This window comes from Salmo salar, chromosome ssa27 (assembly GCF_905237065.1).
Source record: "Salmo salar chromosome ssa27, Ssal_v3.1, whole genome shotgun sequence".
NCBI classification, from domain to species: domain Eukaryota; kingdom Metazoa; phylum Chordata; class Actinopteri; order Salmoniformes; family Salmonidae; genus Salmo; species Salmo salar.
In genome coordinates, this window is record NC_059468.1 from 37475993 (window position 1) to 37489254 (window position 13262).

At 46.6% G+C, this 13262-nt stretch overlaps 1 protein-coding gene across 10 annotated transcripts in view; it reads right to left on the reverse strand.

Moving 5' to 3' along the window:
- The window catches only part of LOC106589039 (protein 4.1), a 154346-nt gene extending 146928 nt beyond the window's left edge, over positions 1 to 7418 (reverse strand). For 5 of the 10 annotated variants that reach the window (XM_045709459.1, XM_045709469.1, XM_045709462.1 and 2 more), the window contains exon 1: positions 6929 to 7412. In XM_045709459.1, the coding sequence (XP_045565415.1) occupies positions 6929 to 6989 (61 nt within the window). In that variant the 5' untranslated portion in view covers positions 6990 to 7412. Of the gene's footprint in view, positions 1 to 6928 lie in introns of all 10 variants that reach the window. The other 5 variants (XM_045709467.1, XM_045709465.1, XM_045709463.1 and 2 more) reach the window with 2 other exon arrangements.
- Positions 7419 to 13262: the final 5844 nt, after the last annotated feature.

Sequence of the window (13262 nt, forward strand, 5' to 3'; positions counted from 1 at the left end):
TCTCTGCTGCCTACTAAAAGAACAAGCAGACTGAGGCTCTCTGCTGCCTACTAAAAGAACAAGCAGACTGAGGCTCTCTGCTGCCTACTAAAAGAACAAGCAGACTGAGGCTCTCTGCTGCCTACTAAAAGAACAAGCAGACTGAGGCTCTCTCTGCTGCCTACTAAAAGAACAAGCAGACTGAGGCTCTCTGCTGCCTACTAAAAGAACAAGCAGACTGAGGCTCTCTGCTGCCTACTAAAAGAACAAGCAGACTGAGGCTCTCTCTGCTGCCTACTAAAAGAACAAGCAGACTGAGGCTCTCTCTGCTGCCTACTAAAAGAACAAGCAGACTGAGGCTCTCTGCTGCCTACTAAAAGAACAAGCAGACTGAGGCTCTCTGCTGCCTACTAAAAGAACAAGCAGACTGAGGCTCTCTGCTGCCTACTAAAAGAACAAGCAGACTGAGGCTCTCTGCTGCCTACTAAAAGAACAAGCAGACTGAGGCTCTCTCTGCTGCCTACTAAAAGAACAAGCAGACTGAGGCTCTCTGCTGCCTACTAAAAGAACAAGCAGACTCTGAGGCTCTCTCTGCTGCCTACTAAAAGAACAAGCAGACTGAGGCTCTCTCTGCTGCCTACTAAAAGAACAAGCAGACTGAGGCTCTCTGCTGCCTACTAAAAGAACAAGCAGACTCTGAGGCTCTCTCTGCTGCCTACTAAAAGAACAAGCAGACTGAGGCTCTCTCTGCTGCCTACTAAAAGAACAAGCAGACTGAGGCTCTCTGCTGCCTACTAAAAGAACAAGCAGACTGAGGCTCTCTGCTGCCTACTAAAAGAACAAGCAGACTGAGGCTCTCTCTGCTGCCTACTAAAAGAACAAGCAGACTGAGGCTCTCTCTGCTGCCTACTAAAAGAACAAGCAGACTGAGGCTCTCTGCTGCCTACTAAAAGAACAAGCAGACTGAGGCTCTCTGCTGCCTACTAAAAGAACAAGCAGACTGAGGCTCTCTGCTGCCTACTAAAAGAACAAGCAGACTGAGGCTCTCTGCTGCCTACTAAAAGAACAAGCAGACTGAGGCTCTCTGCTGCCTACTAAAAGAACAAGCAGACTGAGGCTCTCTGCTGCCTACTAAAAGAACAAGCAGACTGAGGCTCTCTCTGCTGCCTACTAAAAGAACAAGCAGACTGAGGCTCTCTGCTGCCTACTAAAAGAACAAGCAGACTGAGGCTCTCTGCTGCCTACTAAAAGAACAAGCAGACTGAGGCTCTCTGCTGCCTACTAAAAGAACAAGCAGACTGAGGCTCTCTGCTGCCTACTAAAAGAACAAGCAGACTGAGGCTCTCTGCTGCCTACTAAAAGAACAAGCAGACTGAGGCTCTCTGCTGCCTACTAAAAGAACAAGCAGACTGAGGCTCTCTGCTGCCTACTAAAAGAACAAGCAGACTGAGGCTCTCTGCTGCCTACTAAAAGAACAAGCAGACTGAGGCTCTCTGCTGCCTACTAAAAGAACAAGCAGACTGAGGCTCTCTGCTGCCTACTAAAAGAACAAGCAGACTGAGGCTCTCTGCTGCCTACTAAAAGAACAAGCAGACTGAGGCTCTCTGCTGCCTACTAAAAGAACAAGCAGACTGAGGCTCTCTCTGCTGCCTACTAAAAGAACAAGCAGACTGAGGCTCTCTGCTGCCTACTAAAAGAACAAGCAGACTGAGGCTCTCTCTGCTGCCTACTAAAAGAACAAGCAGACTGAGGCTCTCTGCTGCCTACTAAAAGAACAAGCAGACTGAGGCTCTCTCTGCTGCCTACTAAAAGAACAAGCAGACTGAGGCTCTCTCTGCTGCCTACTAAAAGAACAAGCAGACTGAGGCTCTCTCTGCTGCCTACTAAAAGAACAAGCAGACTGAGGCTCTCTCTGCTGCCTACTAAAAGAACAAGCAGACTGAGGCTCTCTCTGCTGCCTACTAAAAGAACAAGCAGACTGAGGCTCTCTGCTGCCTACTAAAAGAACAAGCAGACTGAGGCTCTCTCTGCTGCCTACTAAAAGAACAAGCAGACTGAGGCTCTCTGCTGCCTACTAAAAGAACAAGCAGACTGAGGCTCTCTGCTGCCTACTAAAAGAACAAGCAGACTGAGGCCTCTCTGCTGCCTACTAAAAGAACAAGCAGACTGAGGCTCTCTGCTGCCTACTAAAAGAACAAGCAGACTGAGGCTCTCTGCTGCCTACTAAAAGAACAAGCAGACTGAGGCTCTCTGCTGCCTACTAAAAGAACAAGCAGACTGAGGCTCTCTCTGCTGCCTACTAAAAGAACAAGCAGACTGAGGCTCTCTCTGCTGCCTACTAAAAGAACAAGCAGACTGAGGCTCTCTGCTGCCTACTAAAAGAACAAGCAGACTGAGGCTCTCTGCTGCCTACTAAAAGAACAAGCAGACTGAGGCTCTCTGCTGCCTACTAAAAGAACAAGCAGACTGAGGCTCTCTGCTGCCTACTAAAAGAACAAGCAGACTGAGGCTCTCTGCTGCCTACTAAAAGAACAAGCAGACTGAGGCTCTCTCTGCTGCCTACTAAAAGAACAAGCAGACTGAGGCTCTCTGCTGCCTACTAAAAGAACAAGCAGACTGAGGCTCTCTGCTGCCTACTAAAAGAACAAGCAGACTGAGGCTCTCTGCTGCCTACTAAAAGAACAAGCAGACTGAGGCTCTCTGCTGCCTACTAAAAGAACAAGCAGACTGAGGCTCTCTCTGCTGCCTACTAAAAGAACAAGCAGACTGAGGCTCTCTGCTGCCTACTAAAAGAACAAGCAGACTGAGGCTCTCTCTGCTGCCTACTAAAAGAACAAGCAGACTGAGGCTCTCTCTGCTGCCTACTAAAAGAACAAGCAGACTGAGGCTCTCTGCTGCCTACTAAAAGAACAAGCAGACTGAGGCTCTCTGCTGCCTACTAAAAGAACAAGCAGACTGAGGCTCTCTGCTGCCTACTAAAAGAACAAGCAGACTGAGGCTCTCTGCTGCCTACTAAAAGAACAAGCAGACTGAGGCTCTCTGCTGCCTACTAAAAGAACAAGCAGACTGAGGCTCTCTGCTGCCTACTAAAAGAACAAGCAGACTGAGGCTCTCTCTGCTGCCTACTAAAAGAACAAGCAGACTGAGGCTCTCTCGCTGCCTACTAAAAGAACAAGCAGACTGAGGCTCTCTCTGCTGCCTACTAAAAGAACAAGCAGACTGAGGCTCTCTGCTGCCTACTAAAAGAACAAGCAGACTGAGGCTCTCTCTGCTGCCTACTAAAAGAACAAGCAGACTGAGGCTCTCTGCTGCCTACTAAAAGAACAAGCAGACTGAGGCTCTCTGCTGCCTACTAAAAGAACAAGCAGACTGAGGCTCTCTGCTGCCTACTAAAAGAACAAGCAGACTGAGGCTCTCTGCTGCCTACTAAAAGAACAAGCAGACTGAGGCTCTCTGCTGCCTACTAAAAGAACAAGCAGACTGAGGCTCTCTGCTGCCTACTAAAATAACAAGCAGACTGAGGCTCTCTGCTGCCTACTAAAAGAACAAGCAGACTGAGGCTCTCTGCTGCCTACTAAAAGAACAAGCAGACTGAGAATCTCTCTGCTGCCTACTAAAAGAACAAGCAGCATAGAGACGCTGCAGAAAGGGAATTATGCAAAACCAATACATTTTAACCTCTATGTAACCTTACAAAATGTCATTCTCATTTACTGGTTATTCACTGGTCAATATGATCATGCAGGCATGAAACCATCCAACAAAACGTTGTCACAGTCACCTCAGCCCAAAGACACACTGAACCTCTTTTTTTCCACACTACACAGATCTTTAGTGCCAGTCACCACGTCTACGGCAGTTTGTGCCCTGCCCACCCAGCCATGGCCCCAGTGCCCCTCCGTCTGTCCCCTTCATGGTGCCAGTCTCAACCCCTTACAGTCCAGTGTGTTGATTGACCCCTTTCGTCACAGGAGAAAAATAATCCTGCAGCGGGAGTTCAATATCTGATGAAATATTTAGAATCACCACCAGGGGGCAGCTGGAAGCGGTGTTTGTATATACAATGCAGTACTGTTGTACCTGATGCAGGCTCATCTCGTGTGAATTCTTATGTGGATTATAATAAATGGACACATTTGTAGGGCTCGATTTATTTTTCGTTAGGAAAAATCTGTTGTTTTAGATAAATTGTTTTATTATATGTTGAAGGCAAACAAGGCAGAATAAAATACAGCCACTGACCCCTGACACCGGCGCACACGCCAGCGTCGGCATGGGTTCGAATCCGGCCCTTTTGACTCATGGATTAACGTCAATTTTTGATGCATTAATTCCTCGTTTTCAATAAATAAAACAAATAGTCTGATCATTTACACAAAGAAAAGTGCCTCGGCTCAACGAAATTGTCTTTTGATTGGCTCAAATGCATGAATATCTTGACAGCTTTACGAAATGAAATACTAAAGCCACACAATCCACACCAAAGACCAGAAACTATATTGACAAATTATACGTAGTCTAAATAGAAAAATGTGGACGAGCATTCACACTGGAGGAATGTTTATCGTTCTACAGTAGGCCTACATCTGTCAATCAACTGATGGCCCAAATCAGCTCGTCAACTCAGCCAGGGAAACACAAACAGTAGCCTATTATCAATTTTCACACCTTTCATTACGTGACAATTGCTAGGCTAACGGGTAGCCTACAGCAGGGATCAATACACGCTAAATTCACCCATACAGCTGATCTCAATTGCAACTATTAGTGGTCACCTCAACACCTCATTATCTCATCACCCCATCACCTTCATTACCTTCATTACCTTCATTACCACTCCCTGAAAGATGAGGTCGGTGTTAGCTTGCAAACAAACTATTTCAAGACATGATCGCCCTCTGGTTGGCATTGTCATCAGAACAACAGTCCTTTTTTGAACAGATTAAGGGCGATTTATCACATTTTGACAAGCATTCTGTACAATAGAAATAAAGTATTTCATTGTTTATCACGGCATATCTACTATGGCAATTTACCCAACACTTTGTATGAATGGAAATTAATGTTGATGTAGCCTACTGTTATTTTATTTGTTTCCTATTTATGTTATCTGAAAGTGTCTGATATGGTAATTTCTTATCAAGTTTGGGGGTGAAATATCCCTGGACTGTCCATGTATGAAATGTGTAAATAAATCTAGTCAATTGGGGGGATTGAGTTATTTGTGCCAAAAGGGCGTGGGCAGGAATCTAACCCACGCTGACACGGTAGGCCCATATGTGGACGCTGAAGTTAGCAGTCCTAACTGCTAGACCAGGGTTTCCCAAACTTGGTCCTGGGGCCGCCCTTGGGTCCAGATTAGTTTTTTTTCCCTAGCACTACACAACTGATTAAAATAATCAAAGCTTTATTAGAAGTTAGTTATTTGAATCAGCTGTGTAGTGCTAGGGCAAAAACCAAAACATGGACTCCAGGACCGAGTTTCAGAAACCCTGCACTAGACCACCCAGGCCATGATTGAACAAAATTTTGACCTTAGGATACACTTCACACGTGTATGCTGTAGCCTAGTGAAGACCAATATCTACCTACAGCTATATAAAACTATATAAAACAACGGTTGTTGATGTGTATGGCTGCATTTCAGATTTTTTTTAATACATTTGAATGTTGCAGTAATAGGACATAGGCCTAACGTTTCAGCGAGCGAGGACATTATTTTGACAGCAAGCCCTGATCCCAGTGACTCGACTGCCCCCACATGGAGATAAAGAGAACTGCTCTTTTCCAACGACTCACGAGGCTCATTTCAATTTCCTGATGCAGCAGGAAAATTCTCTGTGACAAAAGAGTGATGAAGTTAAGATCAGACATCTGTACATCACAACCTTATCCGCTTGAATAAAATACTAAATAGTAGCTAGCAAGATGGAGATCACAGAGGTTATTCTTAATGAGTGCATTTTGCAAGTGGCTAGTTTGCATCAACTACCTACACTAAAACCACTGCAAATGTTTCGAATCGCAACGTTCTGGAATGTTTGTTGGAAGAGTTGTAACAATTTCATTGATTTTACTGAGTTACAGTTCATACGAGGAAATCAGTCAATTGAAATAAAGTCATTAGGCCCTAATCTATGGATTTCACATGACTGGAAATACAGATATGCATCTGTTGGTCATAGATACCATTAAAAATGGGCCTCAGGATCTCTTCGAGGTATTTGTGTGCATTCAAATTGCCATCAATAACATGCAATTGTGTTCATTGTCCGTAGCTTATGCCTACCCTCACCATAACCCGAACGCCACCATGGGGCACTCTGTTCACAACGTTGACATCAGCAAACCGTTGGCCCACACAACGCCATACACGGTTGGAGGCGGCTTATGGTAGAGAAAAGAACATTAAATTCTCTGGCAACAGTTCTGGTGGACCTTCCTGCAGTCAACATGCCAATTGCACGCTCCCTCAAAACTTTAGACATCTGTGGCATTGTGCTGTGGCAAAACTGCACATTTTAGAGTGGCTTTTTATTGTCCCCAGCACAAGGTGCACCTGTATAATGATCATGCTGTTTAATCAGCTTCTTGATATACCACACCAGTCAGGTGGATGGATTATCTTGGCAAAGGAGAAATGCTCACTAACAGGGATGTAAACAAACTTGTGCACAAAATATGCAAAAAATAAGCTTCTGTGAGTATGGAACATTTCTGGGGTCTTTTATTTCAGCTCATGAAACATGGGACCAACACTTTACATGTTGTGTTAATAGTTTTGTTCAGTCTAGGAACAATATCCAAACTGTATAGCTGAGTAAGACACACACATACCGCACACACACTGATCAAACACATGATGTGCATCGTAGCATGACCTAACAACAAGAAAACAGCAGTTTCTGCTGAGCTTTCCTCTCAGATATAGTAAAAATGAAACACTCACCACATATCAGAGATACAGTTTCCGAGGAGGTCGACAGGCATGGGGGCCGTGCAGGGCACATATGTCCAGGCGGTGTGAGAGAGGGAGAGAAAAATATGTGCTCAGTAAATTCTAACTCATAATACAATGATGTTAGCCTGGGTACCAGGCTGTTTGTGACATCATGCCACTACTTGTCAAGGCAAACAGGAGTTGACATGAGAGCACAAACAGATCTGGGACCAGGCTACATGGATGTTTCACAGTATAATGTACAATCCAGCAGGAATATCTCATGTGTTTAATTATGATGACTTCCTGTAAACCTTATGACTCTATCTAGTGGAACATGTTCAACAACAGCAGTACAGAGTATCCATCTATACTGACTTAAAGAATCATCCTTAAGAGTACAGAGTATCCATCTATACTGACTTAAAGAATCATCCTTAAGAGTACAGAGTATCCATCTATACTGACTTAAAGAATCATCCTTAAGAGTACAGAGTATCCATCTATACTGACTTAAGAATCATCCTTAAGAGTACAGAGTATCCATCTATACTGACTTAAAGAATCATCCTTAAGAGTACAGAGTATCCATCTATACTGACTTAAAGAATCATCCTTAAGAGTACAGAGTATCCATCTATACTGACTTAAAGAATAATCCTTAAGAGTACAGAGTATCCATCTATACTGACTTAAAGAATCATCCTTAAGAGTACAGAGTATCCATCTATACTGACTTAAAGAATAATCCTTAAGAGTACAGAGTATCCATCTATACTGACTTAAAGAATCATCCTTAAGAGTACAGAGTATCCATCTATACTGACTTAAAGAATCATCCTTAAGAGTACAGAGTATCCATCTATACTGACTTAACGAATCATCCTTAAAAAGCATGCTGAAGCTAGCCCCTATAAATTCTTTATATACCCTACTGGAATACCACGAGGGAGACGATACAAAGAACTTAAACTGCCATGCAGAATCTCTCTTCTTTTTTTTGTATGTATTTTTGCCTTCATCATCACTGTTTTAATCCAACCGAATGGTGTCTTCAAAGAAGGCTGAATGGTGTCTCCAAATGCCACCCTGTTCCTATAAAGGGAATAGGATGCCATTTGGGAGGAAGCCGTCGTTGACTATCCAAATACTACGCTGAGAGGGATTACAAGAAAAGAATGAAGATCTGTGGTCTTAATGAGGTAGTCCTGCTCTGAACCACAGGAGTCAGAAGTCCTAACTCATTAGTGAAGCTAACTTTAAACTTGATTCATCAGGGTGCGGGAAATGAGCTGCCTGCTCCGACTCCTCTATAAATACTTTCACTTGGAACTGTGTCCCAAATAGCACCCTATCTCCTACATAGTGCACTACCTTTGAACAGGGCCCCATAGGCTCTGGTCAAAAGTAGAGCACGATCTAGGGAATAGGGTGCTATTTAAGATGCTGCCTTGTTCTTATCGGGCACACAGAGCCCAGTGTTCAATATTTAATGTGCTCGGGAATGGAATCTAATTCCTATTAGGTTAAGGACAGGTGGCTCATGTTTCATGTCAGTGGGCAAATTTTCTTTTCTCCCGTCTCAGCAGTTCCTTCCTCACTTAGTTCCCTTTATTTCACAAAGAATATGTACCAAATGGCACCTTTTTTCCTATATAGCGCTCTACTTTGACCCATGGGGCTCGGGTCAAAAGTTGAGCACTATATTATAGGAAATAGGGTGCCATCAGAGTCACCGCCTAAAAGTCCTCTGCAGCTGCTAATAATGAAGAATAGGCCATGATGTGTGTGATGTTTCCATGAGGGAGAGGGAGATATCTTTCCCTATTTCTCTCTCCCCATCTCCCTCTCCCCCTCTTCCTCTGTCTCCCTCTCCCTATTTCTCTCTCTCTCCCCCTCTCCATCTCTCTATTTCTCTCTCTCTCCCCATCTTGCTCTCCATCTCCCTCTTTCTCTCTCTCTCCCCATCTCCCCTGCTCTCTCTCATCTCCCTCTCCCCCTCTCTCTCACTCTCTCTGCTTCTCCCTATTTCTTTCTCTCCCCCATCTCCCTCTCTATCTCCCTATTTCTCTCTCTCTCCATCTCCCTATTTCTCTCTCCCCCCCATCTCCCTCTCCATATTTCTCTCTCTCTCTCCCCATCTCCCTATTTCTCTCTCTCTCCCCATCTCCCTCTCCCCCTCTCTCTCTCTCTCCACCCCCATCTCCCTCTCCCTATTTCTCCCTCTCCCCTCTCTCTCCCCATCTCCCTATTTCTCTCTCTCTCCCCCCATCTCCCTCTCCCCCTCTCTCTCTCTCTCTCTCTCTCTCCACCCCCATCTCCCTCTCCCTATTTCTCCCTCTCCCCTCTCTCTCCCCATCTCCATCTCCCTATTTCTCTCTCTCCCCATCTCCCTCTCCCCCTCTTCCTCTGTCTCCCTCTCCCTATTTCTCTCTCTCTCCCCCTCTCCATCTCCCTATTTCTCTCTCTCTCCCCATCTTGCTCTCCATCTCCCTCTTTCTCTCTCTCTCCCCATCTCCCTGCTCTCTCTCATCTCCCTCTCCCCTCTCTCCCCTCTCTCTCACTCTCTCTGCTTCTCCCTATTTCTCTCTCTCCCCATCTCCCTCTCCCTCTCCCCCCTTCTCTCCATCTCCCTCTCCCTATTTCTCTCTCTCCCCATCTCCCTCTCCACCCCATCTCCCTATTTCTCTCTCTCCCTATCTCACTCTCCCTCTCCATCTCCCTATTTCTCTCTCCCCATCTCCCTCTGCTTATTTCTCTCTCTCCCCCATCTCCTCTCCATCTCCCCATCTCCCTCTCCCCATCTCCCTCTCCATATTTCTCTCTCTCCCCATCTCCCTATTTCTCTCTCTCTTCCCCTATCTCCCTCTCCCCCTCTCTCTCCCTCTCCCTATTTATCTCTCTCTCCCCATCTCCCTCTCCATATTTCTCTCTCTCTCTCCCCATCTCCCTATTTCTCTCTCTCTCCCCATCTCCCTCTCCCCCCTCTCTCTCTCTCTCTCTACCCCCATCTCCCTCTCCCTATTTCTCCCTCTCCCCCTCTCTCTCCATCTCCCTCTCCCTATTTCTCTCTCTCTCCCCATCTCCCTCTCCCCTATTTCTCTCTCTCTCCTCTCTCTCCTCATCTCCCTCTCCCCTCTTCTCCCCATCTCCATCTCCCTATTTCTCTCTCTCCCCATCTCCCTCTCCCCCTTCTCTCCATCTCCCTCTCCCTATTTCTCTCTCTCCCCATCTCCCTCTCCCCTCTCCCCTCTCTCTCTCCACCCCATCTCCCTATTTCTCTCTCTCCCCATCTCCCCTGCTCTCTCTCATCTCCCTCTCCCTCTCTCCCCCTCTCTCTCACTCTCTCTGCTTCTCCCTATTTCTCTCTCTCCCCATCTCCCTCTCCCTCTCCCCCTTCTCTCCATCTCCCTCTCCCTATTTCTCTCTCTCCCATCTCCCTCTCCACCCCATCTCCCTATTTCTCTCTCTCCCTATCTCACTCTCCCTCTCCATCTCCCTATTTCTCTCTCCCCATCTCCCTCTGCTTATTTCTCTCTCCCCCCATCTCCCTCTCCATCTCCCCATCTCCCTCTCCCCATCTCCCTCTCCATATTTCTCTCTCTCCCCATCTCCCTATTTCTCTCTCTCTTCCCCTATCTCCCTCTCCCCCTCTCTCTCCCTCTCCCTATTTATCTCTCTCTCCCCATCTCCCTCTCCATATTTCTCTCTCTCTCTCCCCATCTCCCTATTTCTCTCTCTCTCCCCCATCTCCCTCTCCCCCCCTCTCTCTCTCTCTCTCTACCCCCATCTCCCTCTCCCTATTTCTCCCTCTCCCCCTCTCTCTCCATCTCCCTCCCCTATTTCTCTCTCTCTCCCCCATCTCCCTCTCCCCTATTTCTCTCTCTCTCCCCTCTCTCTCCTCTCTCCCTCTCCCCCTCTTTCTCCCCATCTCCATCTCCCTATTTCTCTCTCTCCCCCATCTCCCTCTCCCCCCTTCTCTCCATCTCCCTCTCCCTATTTCTCTCTCTCCCCATCTCCCTCTCCCCCTCTCCCCTCTCTCTCTCCACCCCATCTCCCTATTTCTCTCTCTCCCTATCTCACTCTCCCTCTCCCTCTCCCTATTTCTCTCTCTCTCCCCCATCTCCCTCTCCATCTCCCCCTTTCTCTGTCCATCTCCCTATTTCTCTCTCTCCCCATCTCCCTCTCCCCCATCTCCCTCTCCCTATCTGTCTCTCTCTCTCCCCATCTCCCTATTTCTCTCTCCCCATCTCCCTCTCCCCCTCTCTCTCTCTCTCTCTCTCTCTCTCCCCATCTCCCTCTCCCCTCTCCCCTCTCCCTATTTCTCTCTCTCTCCCCATCTCCCTCTCCATCTCCCTCTCTCCATCTCCCTCTCCCCCTTTCTCTGTCCATCTCCCTATTTCTCTCTCTCCCCATCTCCCTCTCCCCATCTCCCTCTGCTTATTTCTCTCTCTCCCCATTTCCCTCTCCATCTCCCTATTTCCCTATTTCTCTCTCTCTCTCCCCATCTCTCTCTCCATCTCCCTATTTCTCTCTCCCTCTCTCCCCATCTCCGTCTCCCTATTTCTCTCTCTCTCCCCCATCTCGCCCTCTCTCCCCCATCTTTCTCTCTCTCTCTCCCATCTCCCCATCTCCCTCTCCCTATTTCTCTCTCTCTATTTCTCTCTCTCCCCATCTCCCTCTCCCCCTCTCTCTCTCCCCCCACCCCCTCTCCCTCATCTCCCTCTCTCTCTCCCCACCCCCAGCTCCGTCTCCCTCTCTCTCTTCCCCATCTCCCTCTACATCTCCCTCTCCCTATTTCTAACTCCCCATCTCCCTCTCCCTCTTTCTAACTCCCTATCTCCCTATTTCTCACTCTCTCCCCATCTCCCTCTCTCTCCCCCTCTCCTTCTCTCGGTAGGCTTACCCTGGCATGACGTTTTGATAACAATGTAAATCTCTCTCAGAAAAGGTGACTTTTATCAATATATTCAGTTTTATTTACTTTTAGATTTTAAAATGCTAATTAGCATCAAAGTAGACATCATGCAAGACTACAAATCCCTGCAAGCTCCTACACGTCATCTCTAACTGACACCTTTGCTAACAGGTATTGTGTCAATTTAAAACTCACACAAGACAGTTCACAGAATTGTCCATTTAAAGAAATGTATCCAATTTATTAATTACTACTTTTAGCTAACATTAGATATTTAATCCAGAGATTCTTACCTTTGCCTCAATTCGGCAGTCTGGTCCAGACCATCATGACATTTGTAGTTCCTTATAATTATCAAAAGGTCACACCAGGGTAAGCCTACATGAAACACAGCCCTTATTTTAAAGTGTTTCTAAAATCCCCTATGCGAAAAATGAATGGTGAAAAAACGATTGGAATCATTTCCCTGTTTGACCGCTAGGTTTTATGGGTATTATGGCTCATACACTATATATACAAAAGTATACGGACACCCCTTCAAATTAGTGGATTCGGCTGTTTCAGCCACACCCATTGCTGACAAGTTTATAAAATTTAGCACACAGCCATGCAATCTCCATAGACAAACATTGACAAGGAATGGCCTTACTGAAGAGCTCAGTGACTTCCAAAGTGGCACTGTCATAGGATGCCACCTTCCAACAAGTCAATTTCTGCCCTGCTAGAGCTGCCCCAGTCAACGGTAAGGGCTGTTATTGTGAAGTGGAAACGTCTGGGAGCAACAACGGCTCAGCCGCAAAGTGGTAGGCCACACAAGCTCACAGAAAGGGACCGCCAAGTGCTGAAGCGCGTAGTGCGTAAAAAATCGTCAGTCCTCGGTTGCAACACTCACTACTGAGTTCCAAACGGCCTCTGGAAACAACGTTAGGACAATAACTATTTGTCAGGAGCTTCATGAAGTGTGTTTCCATGGCCGAGCAGCCACACAGAAGCCTAAGATCACCATGCGTAATGCCAAGCGTCGGCTAGAGTGGTGTAAAGCTCGCCGCCATTGGACTCTGGAGCAGTGGAAACGCATTCTCTGGAGTGATGAGTCACACCATCTGGCAGTCCGACGCACAAATCTGGGTTTGGCAGATGCCATGAGAATGCTACCTGCCCCAATGCATAGTGCCAACTGTGAAGTTTGATGGAGGAGGAATAATAGTCTGGGGCTGTTTTTTATGGTTCAGGCCTCTTAGTTCCAGTGAAGGGAAATATTAACATGACATTCTAGATGATTCTGTGCTTCCGACTTTGTGGCAAGAGTTTGGGGAAGGCCCTTTCCTGTTTCAGCATGACAATGCCCCTGTGCACAAAGTGAGGTCCATACTGAAATGGTTTGTTGAGATCGGTGTGGAAGAACTTGACTTGCCTGCACAGAGC